Raw genomic sequence first — 21,483 nt, forward strand, 5'->3', positions numbered from 1 at the left:
GTGAAAAGAAGAAGATTAATTGAAGAATCAGGGCTCTTGTCTTATCCATCTATGATTATTAGTCGATTTACAACTTTTACTTTTCCCTTTTTGACCTTGGTTTGCCTCTGTGTGTTAACATTGTTGATATGACTTTTCAAATATCAAAAACTGTCTCATCTTATGCATACTTTAGAGTATGCATAAGATGTATCTATGTACCGAATCGAGAATCCGTTTTTTATTGGGCACCGTTTTGGGCATCGAGAATCGATCTTGGTTCAAACCATGACCCCCAATAATCACAACTTCATCGAATGGTACCAAAGCAATCACATGGCAAGCATTCATCCACAGACAACACATTCTCCCCAATGACAAAACGTTCCCTTTATCCCTGCACCATCTACCCTGACCCCTGACCTCTGACCTCTGACCCCCCCCCCCCTTCCAGAGGCCAGCGTACCTTGGCGTGGGCGTGGCCCGACACCACCCTGCCGCGGAAGGAGCTGCTGCTGGAGCGCCCCGCCCCGCCCCGCCCCAGCGACGCCCCGGGCCAGCGCTACGCCCTGGTGAGGGAGTGCGCCGGGTTGCCGGGGAAACCGTACTGCAAGACGCTGTCGCTGAGCGACCCGTGGGCCTCCGACACGGGCACCTACCGCTGCCACTACCGGGACGTCCTGCCGCCGATCGACGGCGCCACCGCCGCCAGCACCTATGTCTTCGTCACGGGTGAGGGACGAAGACGCTCAGATACGAGAGACAACATCATCAGCACACACGCACACACATGCATGCACATACGGTTCATACATACACACAATTGTTGTTGCCAGTATGTCTTCAGGAGAAAAACACTTCATGGGCCTATATGGGCACGCACACAAATACATAAGCACAGTCATGCTCATACCTAAACATACGAACACACATGCACACACGGGGGTTGTGTATACCCACATAGTCCCACTCAAAGTCCCATGCGTGCAAGCATGTTCTCACAAAACCGACAGCGACGTCAGCACATGTCTCTGTCCCAGCCGACACACAGACTAGAGCATGATTATGGGAAGATACTGGCAGCAAAACTACCAAGCACACTTTCAATGAGAGAATTGCTGCACATGATTCTTACAGGGAAACTTTCACATCGTAAGTATTAACAACAAATTAAACAAAGGTGAGGGGGAGTGACCATCGTGGAGAGTTTAGGATTGGCCTGGGCTGAAGCCAGCCATGGCGGGAGAGACAGAGGAAATTTGTAATACACCCTGGGTTAATCTACGCAACAAAGAAGCCAATCGGTTGGCATTGCCTCTGTATCAGACTTTGTTGCTACAGTGGCAATGCAAACGCGAACTATCTTAATTCAATTCAATTCAATTCAATTTTATTTGTATAGCCCTTAATCACCATTACAGTCTCAAAGGGCTTAACAGGCCAAGTATTTGTGACACCCCCCTTTACCCATGCCCCCACACGGGCAAGAAAAAACTCCCTTGAATCAGCAAGGAAGAAATCTTGAGAAGAAAGGCAGTGTGGGGAATCCCTTCTTCCAGGGATGGTCAGGAGTGCAATGGGTGCCACAATTGACATACAGGTAAATACATGCACATCATATTAAAATGGTGATGGGGTTCTGGCCGGTTATCCATGAGGAGAGTCCAGGCATCCAGTCCAGCACCCGCAGCACGCTACAACTGACAGAATAGTGAATTAGAACGGAAAAGTACATAGTGGGAATGTATAATGTAATAAGAAAAGCACAAGCAAACAGAGTAGTCTTCACTTCGCATCAGTTGTTTTCACACTCCAAATGCATGATTGTAGAGGTGCGTTTTGAGCTTCCCTTTGAATAGCTCCACAGAGTCAACTTCCCTGATCGCTGATGGCAGCCTATTCCATAAAAAAGGGGCTCGATAGGCAAACGCTCTCTGTCCAACCGATTTCTTTTTAACCTTCGGCAGTGAAAGAAGAACTTTCACGTAGAGCAAGGAAGGGAGGTACTATCCAAGGTCCAAGGAGAGTGTTTACAATTTCCTCTCACACAAACAGACACACACGCATACCAAAAAACACACAAACACACGCAAACATACTCACACACACACACACACACACACACACACACACACACACACACACACACACACACACACACACACACACATACACACACACACACACACACACACACACACACACACGCACACACACACACACAAACACACACATCCATGTTGTCAGTATGCATGTTTTTGTGAGTTGCACCCACAGACAAGGAGTCAAAAACACACACACACACACACACACACACACACACACACACACACACACACACACACACACACACACACACACACACACACACACACACACACACACACACACACACACACACACGTACACACACACACATCCTTATATTACAAACAAAACAAATTGCTTGACCATAAAAACACCCTCCATTTTGACTGCATTGACTGCACTTTTAGTCACGCTGTCTAATGGTTTGATCTTGATGCCAATGTTTTATCATCACGGCCTTCCGATGAGGGTAACATTTGTATATTTTTGTTCATATAATATTTTTTTGCATTACAAACAAAAATTATAATTATGAGACCAACAACAAAGCTGAAAAGTTACAACTGGCCCAAAGTTTGTGTTTCAATCAAATATTACGTAATCGAGATCAAAAAGATATGCATTCCAATTAAAAAGAATACAATTTATATTTGAAAGTTTGCGTGCGACTTACTAAAGCGTGTGGGACTTACTACAGCGTGTGTGACATTTACTTAAAGCACGTGTGCGACTTACTAAATTGTGCATAGGAGTTATAAAACGCACGTGTGCTTTATAAAACAATTACTCGATGCCCCCTCCCGTGCTCCGTAAAAATGTCACAGAGATTCAACAATAACCTTATGGTTTGCATTAACTTTCTGCTCTTGCCAAAAATGCACAAATACTACCCTCATAGGAAGGCTCAGACACTAAGTAAATGCCACCAATGGACAGTCTGACCAAAGAGGGCAAATGCAGGTGCCCTTGTGCTCAAATAAATTGATTTTGCTCTGAAAACTTTTGAAGCAATTTATTTAGTTAAAATATAATCTATTTAGATTTGAATATATAATGTTTTGATCTTGATTATATTATGTCTGATTGCACAAAAAACCTGGCATGTTAAAGCCTTTAAAGCATTTTTTAGTTCAGAATAATTATTTTTGTTTGCACTGCAAAAAGTTTTGCCTTCAACATAAAGACACAAATCTATAAGGGTCGTCCTTTTGGGAAGCCAAAGCCTAGACAAATAGGATTGATTTTCCTCCCCACATTAAAGAAAGCTGTCCTTTGTTTTTGGTTTCATTATGCATAGGGGGAGATATTTGCACATAATAGCTAATAGCTGTTGCCAAAAGGAGGAGACTCCATCCCCAAGATTTTCCCTGCTCCCCCATGAGCCCTACACCAGCCCGCGGGCCAATAGCCGGGGTACCTTGCATACAGAAAGGTCCCAATGACAGCATCATACACATCTCACTAGAGAAAACACATTTCCTGTGCTCGGATAGACACAATTTCATATGAAAGTTAACGCTGCGTTTCCATGAGTCCACACGCTGTTGACTCTGAATTGGGTGGGCTTAATGTCTCGGAAATGAGAGATGCAAATCGTCCGACAGGGCAGGAGATGGGTACGAGCGAAGTCCTTCTCTCTAATTAATGAAGCTGTCTCATATTGGTTCATCTGCGTCTGATGTATCAGGGCTCATCTCTCCCCGCCTCGATTCATCTGTTGCCTTTTCTGGCGAGGCTCTTTATTTGTGCACGATAACAGTGCTACCATGCAATGGGGTACAATGCAAGTCACCAGTTGTCCTCTCCGATCTCCCTCTCTTTCTCTCTCTCTGGTTATCTATCTCTCCCTCTGTCTCTCTCCCCCCAAATCTATCTCTCCCTCTGTCTCTCTCCCCTATCTCTCTGTGTCTCTGTCTCTGTCTCTGTCTCTGTCTCTGTCTCTCTCTCTCTCTCTCTCTCTCTCTCTCTCTCTCTCTCTCTCTCTCTCTCTCTCTCTCTCTCTCTCTCTCTCTCTATTGCACTTCCAAAATATTAAACCAGATAAGAGAACTGTGTGAACGCTGTAGCAAATGAGTTTATTCGTTTTTTTCCAAATATAATTCAAGGTGTCTGTTCTGTTTGTACAAACAGAATGTCTCTGTACGGAGATCAACATGGGGCAGATAGTGCAGGAAGAAGCAGATGATTGATACCATGGCTGTATTCCAATGGACAGCCCTTTCCTGCCTCAACAGCTCACAAATCTAACTGCTGCGTTGGCACATCGCTGTACTTCACAAAGCAGAAGTTATCTTTGGTATTAGTCATGTTTTCAAAATTGTTTATGTGTATGTAATATGTGGGAAGTTTGTGTCTCTGATGTCAGGGTACAGTTGGCAGGTGCTAAAAATTGCAGCTAGGTTTCCATTTTGTGTGCTATCGGTGTTCACTGTTTCTCTCCCCCCAATTTCTCTCTCTCCCCCATATCTCTCTCTCTCCCTTTCTCTGTCTCCCCTCCCATGTCTCAGCATTATCAGCATGGTGCACGCTCCACTAATGAGGTTCAGTGCGTGAAGCTCTAGCTTCATGTTTTCTGTTAGGGCCCCTGCTATTTTGGCTGGAGGGCCGGTGGCTTGAGCTCACCGCCTTAGGGCTGATAGCACGGATCCTCCCCCACCAATACCAATGCAGTGCATCGGTTGAAGGGAGACGAAATGGTGCATTTGTGTGTGTGTGTGTGTGTGTGTGTGTGTGTGTGTGTGTGTGTGTGTGTGTGTGTGTGTGTGTCTGTGTGTGTCTGTGTGTGTGTGTGTGTGTGTGTGTGTGTGTGTGTGTGTGTGTGTGTGAGTGGATGCAAAGAGATCTGGATGCGTTTGTGGTCTTGTAGTGGTATGTGTGTGTTTGTGTTTTCTTTATGCGTATGTGTTTGTGTGTGTGTGTTTATGGATGTGTTGGGGAGTGTGCGCGTGTGTATGTGTAGGGGTGTGTTAGCGGAGGGCAGGCGTGAGTTTGTGATTGATGTGCGGGTATTTGTATGTCTGAGTGCATGTGTGTGCGTGTGCGTGAGTGTGTGTTGGTGTGTGTGCGCCTGTGAGTGATTCAGCATCGCTAGATGGTTGTCATGTAACAGACCAATCCACCACATACACACACAAAACACACACACACACACCCCTACGCATTTACACACACACGCCCACACACACACGCACACACACACACACAGACACACACATGCACACACACACCGCTACGCAACCACTTGTCAGTTTAGCAGCCATGAGAAGGTGCCAAACCTTGTAAAGCTTCAATAGATCTGAGCGGGAGGCTGGTGGGAGGGAAAGCACTGCCATACATTAGGCCTGACTCAGGGTGGGATGAGGAAGGACACATGTGGCTAGGGCCTCGACTGGCCTGACCACCATGTAGCCCCCCGGCAGCAGGCACCCTCCTCTCAACACACACACACACACACACACACACACACACACACACACACACACACACACACACACACACACACATGTTTTGATACCTCTGTGTGTCGAACCCACTGCGGGGCATAAACATTGCACCGTCTCAACATCACCCCTGCCTAGGACTTCGAAACCCCCCTATCCACCGGCCTCTTAGCCTGCATGCGTGTGTAGCATTCCAAAATGACAAAAATGGGCCATAGACTTTAATACGATAGCACCCCTCATCCTCGTATCGGGATTACCGCGCCACACAACAATTGCCATCAGACACTGTGATGGCGACGAGAGACACTAGGAGGAAACACAGCCCAGGCATTTCCTGTTAAGTGGCGCCCGCAGGTGAGGCGGTAATGTGTTTTAGAGGGGGATCAACACGTGGGCTCTCGCGCTATCTCTCCATTTAATCGCGCTATTGAATTCCTTAACGCACCTCTCTCTCTATATATATATTCCGGACGGGGCCCTGAGTCGACCTCTACACGTTATTATTGCTATCATGATAAACGCTTTTAATATCTCCCCGGAATCTCTCCCGGAGATACCGCCGCCGCGACAGACAGGGCGGTCTAGTCCTCAAAGCGCCCCCTAATCTCAGCCGCCATTATCCATGGGGATTTGCATTTGGTGTTCACCTTCTCTGTCCTTCCCGGTGTTTCCCTGTCAGACCCAGAGCAGCCCTTCCTGCTACGTGGAGTTAGCAGCAGCGGCCTGGGGACCATTCTAATCACACGCTACTCCAAGCAGCTCGTAGTCCCGTGTCTGGTCACCGACCCCGACCTCGATGTCACCCTGCTCACAACGGTTTGTAGCCAACAGCTAGTGTGTGTGTGTGTGTGTGTGTGTGTGTGAATCTCTCTCTCTGTATCTGTCTATCGCTCGCTCTCTATCGCTCTCTATCGCTCTCTCTCTTCTTTAGAGAAAGTCAAGATTCACCTGGTAGCAATTTACCAATTCAGGACAGATTTAGAAAAAAAGTCTAATGAAAATGCATAGAAATATGCTTGGTATATTATGACAACTTGTTCAACCATTTTGCATGTAAAGACTTATGCAATGAACTAATGCCTAAATGTTGTGGGGGTGAGACTATTCAATAGAGACCCATTGCAATACATTTTGATCAACATGACACAAGCAATTGATAATGTAGGAAAGAGCAGAGAATTGTACATAATCATTTGCATGAATGTACCAAAGCATTTGCAACTTGTTCAAAGAAATGAGAAACTACTTTTTTGATGTGCACAAGTGACACAATGATGGGAGGATTGATCAGGTAGTTTTGAGAATTTCAATTCTGATCTGAGTAATGTGCCAAAATGACTGAGAAAAACTGTAAGATACGATAAGATAACACTTCATTAATCCTGGGAGGGGATATTAAGGTGTTGCAGCAGCAAAGTCAAACAAAGACAACATATAAGATCAGAGATACATATATGAATAAAAACATACAAAAATGTATTAACATGTACGTGTAGCAATGTCTGTTGCCAAACTCCACCTAGCATGTTTTTCTGGTTTTGTCCAAATCCAGGACACTGGGTGATGATGTTGATTTATTGCAGAGATTGAAAGATGATGTTACACATAGCAGGTGTTGAATGCTGCTATGTCTGAGATCTCCTGCATGTGTGTGTGTGTGTGTGTGTGTGTGTGTGTGTGTGTGTGTGTGTGTGTGTGTGTCGTGATGGCTGCTTATACCAACCATCAACCACACATACCTTTTAGTGTGACGTCAAAAACAGTTTATGATAAACACAATAATGTTCAGGGGAAATATATAAATATCCAAGTATGTGTGCACGTGTATGTGTGTGTGTGCGTGTTGTGTGTGTGCATGCACTTGAGTGTATGCGTGTGTATGTAAACACGTGTCTTTTCTTGTCCTCTCTCTTCAGGACCCTATGTCCATGGAGACGGAGGGCCTGACGTGGAACAGCAAGCAGGGCTGGACGGTGCCCATGCACGTGTTCGACAGCGTGCCCATGGGCCTGTGGTGCCAGACCACCGTGGGAGGGCAGCAGCACCAGTCCACCAGCTATCTCCTCCACATCACAGGTGAGGCGGTTTCACACACACACACACACACACACACACACACACACACACACACACACACACGCGCACACGCACGCACACACGCACACACACACACACACACACACACACACACACACATGCGCGCGCGATACGCCCTGCCAGCGGCACTGGGTTGAATGTCCCCCTATTATGATGACTAACAAACAAATGTCCCCCCCAGTTTGTTATGACTAACAAACTGCCAGCGTCATGCCACGCTGCTGATATCGCCACGTAATTCCGCTCGTAGCTTTACGAGCCAATTACGTCTTAATGCTGGTGAATTAGAGGATTTTATTTCATGCTCTCTTGATATTGGAGAAGTGTTGCCATTGTGTTGGTGAACAGTAGGAAACCGATTGGGTGTCAGAGTAGATGAAGGCCTTAAAAAGAGCTGCTTTTAAACCCTGTGGTTTAATTACCCCCTTCGATACGCAGCGGGCTTTGAGGACACCCATCGGGATTTTTGCATGTGTCGGAATCTAGCTCACTGAGAGAGAATGACAGAGAGATGGAGAAAGTGACGGAGTGAGGGACAGAGAGAGAGAGAGAGAGAAATTGACGGAGCGAGAGACGGAGAGAATAAGGTCTTAAATTACACATTTATAATAGATATGGACTGCTGCTCAGTAGCCACGCTATATTACTTTTCAGCCGTTCCGCGTCGTAAACTATCCTCCACCATATTGCCTTCCAAAGAGGTGAGCTCCATAATAATATTAACGAGGAAAGTCCAAAGGGGGAATGGTAAGTTTGCGGAGTCAAGGGCGAATTACTTCCTGTGCAACATTAACAAATGTTGAATAAAAGAAAAGTGCTGCCAAATGTCAAGGTGACCTGTCCCTCCCTCCCTCCCTCCCTCCCTTGGCCCTCCCTCCTTCCCTCCTTCCCTCCCTCTCCATCCTCACTGCTCCCCGGACAGGAAGTGAGGTTTACAACGTCAAGCTGTTTCCTGAGCAGCCCGTGGAGCTCCTCGTGGGCGAGGCCCTCACCTTAAACTGCACCGTGTCGGTGGAGTTCAACACGGCGGTGGACTTTAATTGGACCTACCCCGGCAAGGTGAACAATTTAGGTCATAAACGAATAATTAAAACAACAAGTAGTATAACAATAATGGAAATCGTCCTAATAATCATTATAATGCAATTGCTTTGTGTATCACACTTTTCAAGAAACGTAACAAAGACAACAGTCAAACGTGGAAACGCGTTAAAACATTGCAACACAATTCAAAAAAATTCATTGTTCCTTTGCTAAAGCGAATCATCATTTGGACAAGCTGTTGCACGTGGCAGCCTTTCCAGCTACTTACAATCTAATCCAACCCCCCCCCCACAGACAAACTCCTTGGCGAACATCTGGCCCAAACGCGAGCCTCAGATGCACGCCACGGAGGTGGTGAGCGTCTTTTCCATCCCGAGCGCCAACGTCTCAGACACGGGCCTCTACCGCTGCACCGTGACCACGCCGCTCAGCACTCACACCCTGGACACCGTCGTCATAGTGCACAGTAAGGCTTCCACACACAAGGGTTCCAAGTTCGATTCCCAACGACCCCCCCACAAACACCCGTGACCTGGTGTTCAAGAGCGTGTGCAGACCGACCGAGAACCGTGTTCAAGGTACGGTTCAGTCGGTAATACCCGCATGCTTTAAGAGATCCACAAATGATTTGAGAACCAATAGCAGTAGTGGTAAGTCCAGACAGTCCCCATCCCGGCGATCAGTGCCATAATCCTCTCAAAACTCGTCACCAAGCTCAGGGGCCGAGGAGGACCCAGCCCCACCCTGTGTAAACGGGTCTTTGTCTTCCTGACGGGCAGGGCTCCCTTAATTACCAAGGAACACCGAGCGGGAACGGAAGGCTGAAGGCTTCGGAAGTGGACTCGGGGTGGAACCGCGCCCTCCCTCAGGACTAACAGGGCCCCTGTGGAGAGGGGGCGACGCTTTAAGTACCTCGGTGACCACATCACAGAGGACCTGGCATCGGCCACTCACTCAGACCCGCTGGGGGAAAAGGCTGTTATCACCGCTCCGACTTCTGGGGAAATTCGGGGAGGACCCCTCCCCCCCCCCCCCCCCCCCTCCACCCAGATACTCAGGCCCTGCCTCAGAGAGCTTCCTGACTAGGGGGCATCATCGATTGGTGCGAGATCAGCACCCAGAAGGGGGGGGCGGGCCCTGCAGAGGGTCGGCTGAACACACCCCAGGGGGTGCCCCCCCCCCCCAGGCTAGATGACATTTAGGCCAGTCCAGGAGGCGGTGAGCCAGGAGAATCATTCAGGCCACCGGAGCATCGACCCCTTCTCCCGGCTCAGGTGGAGCTTCTACCCCAGTACCATACGGTTCCTGAGCGAGGACCATGCCTAAAGGACTGCGTGCCACCAACCCCAGCATGCTCACATGCCCATAATATACTCTGATAACTGACTCCATCGCTGACGCTCGGTGGAATACTGCACACTGTCACCCTCACTTTAACCATACGCTGCTACTCAGTGCACTGAACAATCAATACCGTCTTTTGTACTGAGCCATCTTTTTGGTACATTTTATTTTGTATATACTAGTGTATTTATCATCTATTGTCGAAGCACAGCCGAAAGTGTAGGCGATGTAAGCCGTTCACTGCTAGTTGCACAGGTATGTCTTTGTTTATGACAGAGGAATCTGGAATACCTTCTCATTCTTAAAATGTATCAAAAAGGTTATCAAAGTAAAAAGTGCTTTTGGATAAAAAAAGTGTGCATCACTTAACAATGCATCTCTGTGTGTATTTCCAATCTGAAAGAGGTGTTTTTGTGCTTTTTTGATTACAGAAGAGCCATTTATAAGCATGGACTACCGGAATGGACCAGTAGTGGAAGTCACTGCAAAACAGAAATCTTTCAAACTCTCACTGGTAGTTTCTGGCTACCCCACCCCAGAAACACTGTGGTAAGGAGAACATGCTAGGCACAATCCATGGCAATAAGAATAACAACAACCTCTTCAAAATAACCATGACTACAATGACAATCATAGCCACAATCATAATAATGACCATAATCATCATCAAGTAAATTTTTTGCCATATTGCCATCATCAATTCAATTTTTTCGAGTGTCCCTTCATGATTGACTGACATTAGGGGGGGTGGTTCCCTTCAGATAAATACAGATGTCATCATTATCATTGTGACACCCGAGTGTTGGTTTCACTGTGTTGGGTTCACCGTTCACACGCGCAATCAGGCGTCAATCACCCTCCTTTCACACTGCGTGTATGAGACGATCGTTTACCGCATCTGTCGCGTATTATCCGTCTGAGGTGGGGAGGGACGCAGCTGTTGAACCTGATTATTATACCCGCCGTGTGCATGACGGCTTCAAGACGCCGGCGCTGGATAGAGGTCGGACACATTCAGAGAGGTGTCTTATAGGAGGCGTCGGAGAGGTCCCAGCTGTGATTCCTGTCACTTTTAAAGTACTCACACACACACACTCACGCACGTGCATGCGCATGGCAGGTACAAAGAAGGGAGGCCGGTCCCGGAGTTCAAGAACAAGCGGATGAAGGTGCACCCCAGTCACGCTCTGGAGATCAAGGACGTGATGGAGGGAGACGGGGGCCGGTACACGCTGGTGCTGCGGAACACGGCCGCGGGGCTGCAGGAGAGCCTCAACATCACCCTGGTTGTCAACGGTAACCCCGCACCGCGGAGCCAACGCAGCCACACACACACACACACGCACAGAGAAGCAGAGGCACACACAGAGACACACACAGAGACATGCATAGACACACCGAGGCAAACACACAGACACACACACACACACACAAAGACACACACACGCACACACACACACACACAGACACATACACGCACACACATATACAGAGACTCACACGCACACACACACTCACAACCATAACAACCAACACAACGACGGTGATGATGAACTCAGCAGAGAATATATGGCCAGATGTTTAGTATCGAGAAGAAAAAATACACCCTAATGAACAAGCGACTTCAAAGCACAGATGTTTGCCCTGCCCTGTCTCTCGTAGATTAAAGAAGAGAGAGGAGACGTATTTGCACTGTAACATCATATCATTACATCATTAGTGCATAGTACTACATTATAAGATACCATTCACGTAATATAAAATATACAGATGTATAGATATAGATAGACAGAGAGAGAGATCTGAGATCTGAGATCTGATGTAATTGCACTTAACATCATAACATGACATCATTAGTGTATAGTGCTATATTATAGAGAGAGAGAGAGAGAGAGAGAGCGAGAGAGAGAGAGAGAGAGAGAGAGAGAGAGAGAGAGAGAGAGAGAGAGAGAGAGAGAGAGAGAGAGAGAGAGAGAGAGAGAGAGAGAGAGAGAGAGAGAGAGAGAGAGAGAGAGAGAGAGAGAGAGAGAGATCTGACCCCCTCTCCTTGTACAGTCCCTCCCCAGATCCATGAGAAGAAGGTGGCGGAGCCCTCCAGCCCCTACCCCAGCGGCAGCAGCCAGACCCTGACGTGTACCGCCTACGGCCAGCCGGCCCCCAACATCAGCTGGCACTGGAGGCCCTGGGGGGCCCCGGGGCCCTGCCTCCTCAACAACACCAAGGGCAGAACGTGAGCAGAGACAACACTTAAAGACACCGAGACATGCCTGCACGCACACACACAAGCTGAAACACACATACATATATTCACTGAAACAAACAAACGCACACACACTCAAACACACACTGAAACAAACACGCACACACTCACTGAACCAAACACACACACACACACACACAAAACCAGCCAGGCTTTCTTTTTTCAAGATTTAACAATTTCAATCTAACATTTGGCCAAAATGAAAAGGAGAAAGGAGACTGACAAAATAACCTGATGGAGGGCAGGCAAAATAAATAATGAGAATCAAACACCCAACACACATCCATGCACACACACACCCCCCCCCCCCCCCCCCCCGACCCCCCCAACACACACACAGAAACCCACAAACAAGTACAAGCAAACATGGAATTCCTCCTCTGACACCACATCTGAATATTCGTCCATATCCATCCACAATGTAGACACACTTGCATATATATCATCTGTATAATATAATATCCAACAAATCTTCCGACAATCTCCACCCTCTTCCTTCAGGCCTTCATTTGAGAAGTTATTGCTGTTCCCGTGACCTTTCGGTGTGGCTGAGCGAGCGCATTAAACACGGCAGGGGGGGGGATGTAATAATTATACGTACGTTGTCTGCAGGGAATTGCAGTGAAAGATGCTTAAAAGGTGGTTAAAAAGGGCAACCGATGAGTGGGCGGAATTTCTTCCGCTTTATGAAACGACTGTTTCGCAGAAAAAGAAGCAATCTATAAAAACATTGATGTAAACTGAGGGGAAAAGTTCTGCAACATCACCCTGGTCTATCTATAGGTTATGGCTTCTCCTGGGTATCGTGGAGGAATCTTTATATAATAAAAATGCTCAACTTTATGTACACAATCCAGCAGCATTTTGATGTACTTAAAGCCCTGAGTCCCATAATGGAGTTTATGTGGAATAGTGCTTGGCTGGATCAGGTTCATCAAGCCTGTGAAAAATAGCCATGGTGATTATAGCTCAAGTTAATAAGCACGCAAATTTGGCCTAATCCCCTGTTTGATCGAGCCTGTAAATTTGTTTCCGCTTCAAATGTAATTTACTATATGATTGCAGGATCATATTATGTAGGGCCTACAAAGTGAAAATTACAACTCAGATGGTTGTTATTCATAAATCAGGACAAGGGTGACACACAGAACAACACTTCATTTCACGTGTCATTACCTCTGAAAGACGACCCGTAATAGAACGGGACGCCAAACCGTCCCGTTCGCCTGTTAACCGTCTCGCCTTCCTGGATGTCAACAGGGTGATCTGAGCTCCCCATAAAACACAGAGACGTCTCGCCCGGCGCCTCTCTCCAATCCTTCTGCCCGGGTTGCTTTCTGCCATGCATGTGAATGGGTTTGTGATGTCTTCAGCATGTCTGTTCCCCCCCCCCCCCCCTTCAAGGGTCCGGAAGGGCAGGAGCGACCAGATCTCCGCCTGTCAGAACTGGCAGGACATTACCCCGGAGAGTGCCGTGAATGAAATGGAGCTCAGCGAGACCTCCATGGAGCTGGTGGATAGGAAGGAGAAGGTGGCTTGGCATTTTTACCCTTCAAGAGCTAGGATCTTTTAGGCTTTAAAATATTTGTTGTGTTTAATGTGTATTTGTTATTTTACATGTTGTAAAAACTTTGTATGTATTTTCACATTTTATTTTCATACTTGGATTTAATGGTTTTCGGTGTTGAAAATAGCAATATTGGTATCAAACCATACATTTTTTTCTACAGCGCAAATCAAGTTTCCCTGCGCGTGCCGTCTACCCACACACACACACATGGATGTACGCACACATACACGGTCACACACACACACACACACACACACACACACACACACACACACACACACACACACACACACACACACACACACACACACACACACACACACACACACACACACACACACACACACACACACACACATACTTTTAGTACACATACTTTCTCCCAGTAACCGTTTTTGCCCCAACATATTCCATTCCGATATGGAAAAGCCACCGAGCAGAAGAAATGTCTGATGGGTCAACTTGAAACGACCTGTAACAAATTGTGTCTCTCGCCTTACAGATAGTGAGCAGGCTTCACATTCAAAATGCCAGCGTGTCTGTCATGTATAAATGCTTGGCGGAAAACAAAGTGGGCAGAGACGAACGGCTGGTCTACTTCTACGTCACCAGTGAGTCTGATACCAGCACTGTTTCCCACCTTCGCACCACAGAAAACACAAACCCTTTCCGACGCCATCGTTAACAGGAACTGACTTCTTCAGGACATTTGCATGTTATTCTCGCCTTGTACTTTTTCTAACCTTACCATCGGGTTCGACCTCATGCTAGGTGTTCTTTCAAGGTGATTAACACCTACGTGCACTCCTTATCCAGAAACCCCAGACGACCACAGCACTGGCACGGTACATTCAGGCACCAATTAAAGTTAATTTGGTTCGTTCGAGAGCAAGCTAGCCAGCAGTCACGAACATCAATACTTTTTATATATTTATACAGAATAGCTTTTAAAATAGTGTTTAATTGTCCCAGTGCTGTGGTAATCGCCCAACTCTTGCGATAATGAGCTGCAAAACAGAGCGGAAAAAGAAAAACACATTATTAAAAATTTGCTTCTCAGACTTATCGACAGAGAGTTGCTCATACATGACAATGGTGGATTCTTGTGAAACCAAAGGCAAGTGCTAGGAATGAGACAATAACCAAGGATTACCTTAGAGGAGCCAAATTGGTTCATTTATCGCCATAAGTACATCGGATAAAACGTACATATATTTTCCTGAACAGGGCCCTCCAAGGAGGGAATCACTACTAAGAGGCCCCAATTCCCTCCAATGATTCCCGAGTCTTACCATTAAGTATAAACAGATAAGGCCTATATTGTGCTTGCTGAACAGTGCTCTCCATTGTGAGGATTGCAACCCAAAGGTTGCGATACCAACCCCCCGCCTCGACGCTTCTTCAGGCTTAATCTTCCTCCAGACTAACCTTGCCCTCAGGCTATCCGTCAAGCAGTGCTCACCTCTTCCCCCCCCCCCCCCCCCCCCTGCTTGTCCCCACAGCCGTGCCGGAGGGCTTCCGCGTCGAGGCGGTTCCCTCGGAGCAGCCCGTGGAGCAGGAGTCGCTGTCCCTCCGCTGCACCGCCGACAACTACACCTACGAGCACCCGCGCTGGTACCGGCTGGAGCCACGGCTCCTGCAGGAGCAGAGGGGCCGGCCCCAGGAGGACCGCGAGTGCCGCAGCGTGCACCTGTACGCCGGCGAGCTCGGGGGCCGGCTCTCCTTCCGGGGGGCCCACAACAGCTGGGAGCTGGAGGTGACCATCGCCGCGGTGGCACTGGCCGACGAGGGCAACTACGTGTGCGAGGCGCAGAGCCGACGCAGCGGGGAGAAGCAGTGCCTCCTCAAGTACATCTCCGTGAAACGTGAGCAGAGAGGAGGTGGAGGAGGTGGAGGAGGAGGAGGAGGTGGAGGAGGAGGAGGAGGTGGAGGAAGAGGAGGCTGGTGTGAGGGGGGACGGGACGCGGCAGACTACAAACTTGTTCTGCTGTTACTGTTTGGCCCGTTGTGTTGGAGCTGTGTGGGGGTTTCGATTTTGCTCAGAGTGTCGTACGGGGAACAGATACGTGCCGTTCAGGAGCCGGTACGGCTGGAGGTTGGAGTCTCGCTCAAAGAGGCTGGTGATAGTTACTCTGCGGACGTTAGGAATCAAACCCAGTCCCTGTTTGCTTGGAGTGGCCCGCTCTAGCCTTAACTATCCTGCCCTAGTTGTGTACTATAGTTTCCCCCCTGATGCTGTCCTCCCTGACACTAGAAGCAGGACAGGTTAGTGAGGAGATAAGTTAATGGATTTGCTTGACTGGCGTGGACCTACTTAAAGGCTCGCCCACGCAAGCACACAAAGGTACGGCTGGGATAGAGGATAGAAGGGCAGACTGTTATGAAGGGCAGACTACAATAGAAACAAGTCGCTCTGCAAGCAAGATGCGGCAGGGATGCATAAACATAACAATGGCTGTTCTTTGTTTTTGTCCTTTTTGTCTCTGAATAATAGAACATAGAGCTATGGTGGTTTGACAAGGTGTCTCACTATCTACCCTTTTGTCTCGTCCCTCTCTCTCTCTCTCTCTCTCTCTCTCTCTCTCTCTCTCTCTCTCTCTCTCTCTCTCTCTCACTCTCTTACTCTCTCTCTCCCCCTTGTCTCTCTCTCCCTCCCTCTCTCTCCCCCTTGTCTCTCTCTCTCCCCGCTTGTCTCTCTCTCTCTCCCTCTCTCTCTCTCTCTCTCTCTCTCTCTCTCTCTCTCTCTCTCTCTCTCTCTCTCTCACACTCTCTCTCTCTCTCTCTCTCTCTCTCTCTCTCTCTCTCTCTCTCTCTCTCTCTCTCTCTCTCTCTCTCTCTCTCTCTCTCTCTCTCTCTCTCTCTCTCTCTCTCTCTAGCCCTGGAAGCCCCCCGCTACAGGCACGGCCCCTCCAACCAGACGGTGAACGTGACGGGTTCCCTGCGGATGGAGTGTGATGTGGAAGGTAGACCCCCACCCCAGCTCTCCTGGTTCAAGGACCATCAGCCCCTCCATCAAATGTCAGGTATGTACAGAGAGAGAAAGACACTCACACATCAACACACACATACATCCAAAGGTAAAAACACATGGTCCACAGCAGGAACCGGTCACGCATGTACACACACACACACACACACACACACACACACACACACACACACACACACACACACACACACACACACACACACACACACACACACACACACACACACACACACACACACATGAATGCATACATACATAGACGCACACACACACACCCAGACACACACACACACATACCAAGACACACACACGTACACGTGCACACACACATCAACGCACACACACACGGACGCACCCACGCACACACAGAAACACATGTCGTACTAACAATACATGCCCAGACACACATTAATACCTTTCATACCCACACACAGATTTGCATATACAGACCAAACACACACTCACACACACGCATACAAATGCACAGACACACACACACACATATTTCTGCCTCATTAGAAGTATTTGTTCAGTGGGCAACAATAAGCTGAGCATGCATTATGCCCTGTGTTCAGCCATCGGTGGCCATTGTCCAGAATGTCAATGTGAATGAATCAAAGTCCATTCAGACCAGCGGATCCACAAACCCCATTCATTGGTCAGCTAATTAGCCCAGATGATCTCCTCCTTCTCTAGATGTTTTGGTCAAGGGCCTCGCAGGTACATTGTCACCCAGCACACCACCATCTTCCCGTTCCCCCCCTCAAACGTCATTTACATTTAGGGGATTTTGCTGACGCTTTTATCGTCAGCAAATCGTTTTTTTGTCAATTATGGCACCCATTGCACTCCTGACCATCCCTGGAAGGAGGGATCCCCTACTATGCTTTTCTTCTCAAGACTTCTTTCCTTGCTGATTTAAGGGAGTTGTTTCTGCCCTTTTTGGGGCTAGGGTAAGGGGGTTTCATAAATATTTGGCCTGTTAAGCCCTTTGAGACTGTAATGGTGATTAAGGGCTATACAAATAAAATTGAATTGAATTACTTCAAACCATTCATACACACATTCACGACAGCGTCGACCACGCACGGCGACAACCAGCTCGTCAGGAGCAGTCAGTATGAGTGGTCTTGCTCAGGGACACCTCGACACTCAAGCTAGGAGGAGCCGGGGGATCGAACTAGCAACCTTCTGGTTACCAGTCAAGTCACCGCTCTGCCTCCTGAGCTGCTGTCGCCCTCGCCGCTGATGTCCCATCGTTGGCATGAATCACCTGACCCCCCCCCCACCCCACCCAGCTAGCCACCCAGCGCACGGCTCCGTGCCCCGCGGCCGGCGGAGAACGACTCATTAGTCCAGCCGGAGTTCCACCGCTGGACGTCTCTTAAAGCGGGCGGTGGGGGGGTGGGGGGGGTGGGCTTGTGGGCGAGGGGGGGGGGGGGTCAAAAGAATGCCTGAGTGACATCTGTTGTTGGGTTGGGTTTGATCCGACAGGAGCGAGGAGGGATGATGAATGAGGACGGATATGGATCCAGACAAGGGGGTCGAGATAGGCAGGAATTGTTATCGGTTGGAGAATGGCAGCAGGAGGGGGGAGAATATTAAAGAGGGAACGATATTAAAATGTGTAAAAGGTGCAGTTTTTTAGAATTGAGTGGCATATAGCTGGACGGACTTGGGAGAGATTTAATATTCATACAGGGTCCTCTTCCACAGTAGTCTAGAAAGGACAAAGGGCTCTAGAAAACACGTAAAACATTAAAATATGTTTTTGGCTCCGAGTTGTTTGTTTAGAAGCGTTGCTGTGTAGGGGCATTATTTATAATCAGTGTCCGAAGAAGCTTAACACCCTCTCAGAAAGGGAAGTCAACATCAACCGCTGGACAGGTGGTGTGCCACAAATTCCCACACTGTGGCATTATGTATTTAGGTGTCTGAGAAGTGAAACCCTCTCTCGGACAAGCCTCATAGAGCCAGTGAAGTCCAGCATGCTGCGTGCTTTCAATTATAATGGACTACACTTTTTTAATCCAAGTCTACAATAGGGTGCAGTTCAGTTATATCGAAGCTGTTGCAAACTGCATCCTCATCGCTAGTTGATACTAAATTGAACACAGGGGACCTTTGAAGTTTGCAAAAATAGAGAATAATGCTCAGAATTGTAATATGAATATCAATAAAGTATTGCACAATATGTATACTTTTAAATTTATACAATTAATCTCTTATCCGTATAAATGATGAGTTAGGCACAATATTCATAAAAGTATATATTTTTTTCTGTTTGTGTTTGTGTTTGTGTGTGTGTGTTTGTGTGTGTGTGTGTGTGTGTGTGTGTGTGTGTGTGTGTGTGTGTGTGTGTGTGTGTGTGTGTGTGTGTGTGTCCTATGTGTCTGAATATCTGTGTGTGCGTGTCTGTGTGTGTGTGTGTGTGTGTGTGTGTGTGTGTGTGTGTGTGTGTGTGTGTGTATCCATGCATGTATATGTGTTTCCATGCATGGATATATGTGTATTTTTGTGTACGTGTGTGAGTGTGACTCTGTGTTTGTGTGAATCTGTGCTTGTGTGTCCGTCTGTGTATGCGTGTGTGCGTATGCGTGTGTGTGTGTATGCATGTATGTGTGTGTGTGCGTGTGTGTGTGAGTGTATGTGCGTGTGTTCGTGCGTGTGTGTGTGCGTGTGTGTGTGTGTGTGCATGCAGGGATCCAGCTGCAGGACTCCAACAGGACCCTGAGTATCCAGCGGGTGCGGGAGGAGGACGCCGGCCTGTACACCTGCACCGCCTGCAACCAGCGGGGCTGCGTGCACTCCTCAGCCTCCGTGCAGGTCATCGGTGAGACAGGCACACACACACACACACACACACACACACACACACACACACACACACACACACACACACACACACACACACACACACACACACACACTCACACAAAGACGCACACAAACATTTACACACACACACTTTCTCTCTCTCGCTATCGCTCTCTCTCGCTCTCTCTCTCTCTCTCTCTCTCTCTCTCTCTCTCTCTCTCTCTCTCTCTCTCTCTCTCTCTCTCTCTCTCGCCGCCTGTATCGCTATCCCTCTCCCACCCCCCCCTCCCCTCACCCTCTCTGACTCTCTCTCTCTCTCACACACACACACACACACACACACACATACACACACACACACACACACACACACACACACACACACACACACACACACACACACACACACACACACACACACACACCTGTGGCCACCCCCTGACATGCCGTTGAAACAACCTTGGAGCATCTAAGTGCACTTGTGTACGAAAGCAGACAGAGCTAAGTACTCTGCTAAAGGATTTTTAGCAACACCGTTATCACCTTTTACCTCTCCAACACTTCTCACCTCCTGTCCTCTCTGGCTTTCTCTCTTTCTTTCTCTCATTCTTTCTTTTTACGTTCTGTACCTGTGTGTTTGGGCCAAATCGAAATAAAACATTTCGATTTTCTAGTTAATAATTCAATCCATTTTCCTGAGTCCCTGTCCTTCTCCTGATGGATGCTCCAGTAGATGGCATAGCAGGGTCCCGCTCCCGCTATAGATTTTAGTCAATGTGGAGGCCAGGAGGACAGACTGTCATACAAAGTTAGTAGTAGAGCGCCCCCTACAGTTAGCAGGGAAGGGTTTAATCTGCCGTTTGAGGCCATTTGAGCTATGACTGCTCCTCAGAATCAGGAATGTAATCCCATGATTCTAACATTTGCTTACTTTCTTTCTTTCTGTCTTACTCTCTCTCTGTGTCTTTAAACCTTTGTATCTATGTCTGTATGTATCAATCAATCTTGATTTATATATCTTCTTCTTTCTTCTTTCCATGCTTTATCTCTCTGGCTCTCTCTTTCTGTCTCTCTGTCATTCTCTCCCCCCTCTCTACGTGTGTCTGCCTCTCCCCCGCCCCCCCCCCCCCCCCCCTCCCCCTCTCTCTCTCTCTCTCTCTCTCTCTCTCTCTCTCTCTCTCTCTCTCTCTCTCTCTCTCTCTCTCTCTCTCTCTCTCTCTCTCTCTCTCTCTCTCTCTCTCTCTCTCTCTCTCTCTCTCTCTCTCTCTTTCTATGTCTGTGTCTTAATGGCTCTCTATTATTCTCTCTGTCTCTATGTGTCTCCCTCTCCTGCCATCCTCTCTGTGTGTGTCTCTGTGTCTCTCCTCCCCCCTCTCTCTGCCTGTGTCTCTATCCCTCTCTCATCCCCTCCCTCCCCCTCTCTGACTCTCTCGCTCTTTGCCTATGTCTATCTGTCTCTCACCCGCGCCTCTCTCACTCTCTGTTGGTCTCTCTATCCCTGTCGCAACCTAACCCCTCCCTTCTCTTCTCTGACTCTCTCTCACTCTGACTCTCTCTCTCTCTCTCTCTCTCTCTCTCTCTCTCTCTCTCTCTCTCTCTCTCTCTCTCTCTCTCTCTCTCTCTCTCTCTCTCTCTCTCTCTCTCTCTCTCTCTCTCTCCAGGGTCCAGTGACAGGGCCAGTGTGGAGATAGTGATCCTGGTCGGGACGGGGGTCATCGCTGTGTTCTTCTGGGTGCTGCTCGTCCTCATCTTCTGCAACGTCAAGCGGGTCAGACTCCCTCTGCCTTCTCCTGTGTGTGTGTGTGTGTGTGTGTGTGTGTGTGTGTGTGTGTGTGTATTGAGATTGACTGCC

At 48.1% G+C, this 21,483-nt stretch overlaps 1 protein-coding gene across 1 annotated transcript in view; it reads left to right on the top strand.

The window, feature by feature from the left end:
• flt4 (fms related receptor tyrosine kinase 4) overlaps positions 1–21,483 on the top strand; it is a 47,578-nt gene that overhangs the window by 14,564 nt on the left and 11,531 nt on the right. The window contains 14 exon segments of the mRNA XM_030367945.1: positions 434–711; positions 6,190–6,326; positions 7,427–7,586; positions 8,530–8,666; positions 8,946–9,117; positions 10,427–10,544; positions 11,116–11,291; positions 12,051–12,225; positions 13,660–13,786; positions 14,328–14,436; positions 15,328–15,690; positions 16,702–16,848; positions 19,516–19,647; positions 21,293–21,399. Coding sequence (XP_030223805.1) covers positions 434–711; positions 6,190–6,326; positions 7,427–7,586; positions 8,530–8,666; positions 8,946–9,117; positions 10,427–10,544; positions 11,116–11,291; positions 12,051–12,225; positions 13,660–13,786; positions 14,328–14,436; positions 15,328–15,690; positions 16,702–16,848; positions 19,516–19,647; positions 21,293–21,399 — 2,338 coding nt within the window.

The sequence above is a fragment of the Gadus morhua genome, chromosome 10 (genome assembly GCF_902167405.1).
Source record: "Gadus morhua chromosome 10, gadMor3.0, whole genome shotgun sequence".
NCBI classification, from domain to species: Eukaryota; Metazoa; Chordata; class Actinopteri; order Gadiformes; family Gadidae; genus Gadus; species Gadus morhua.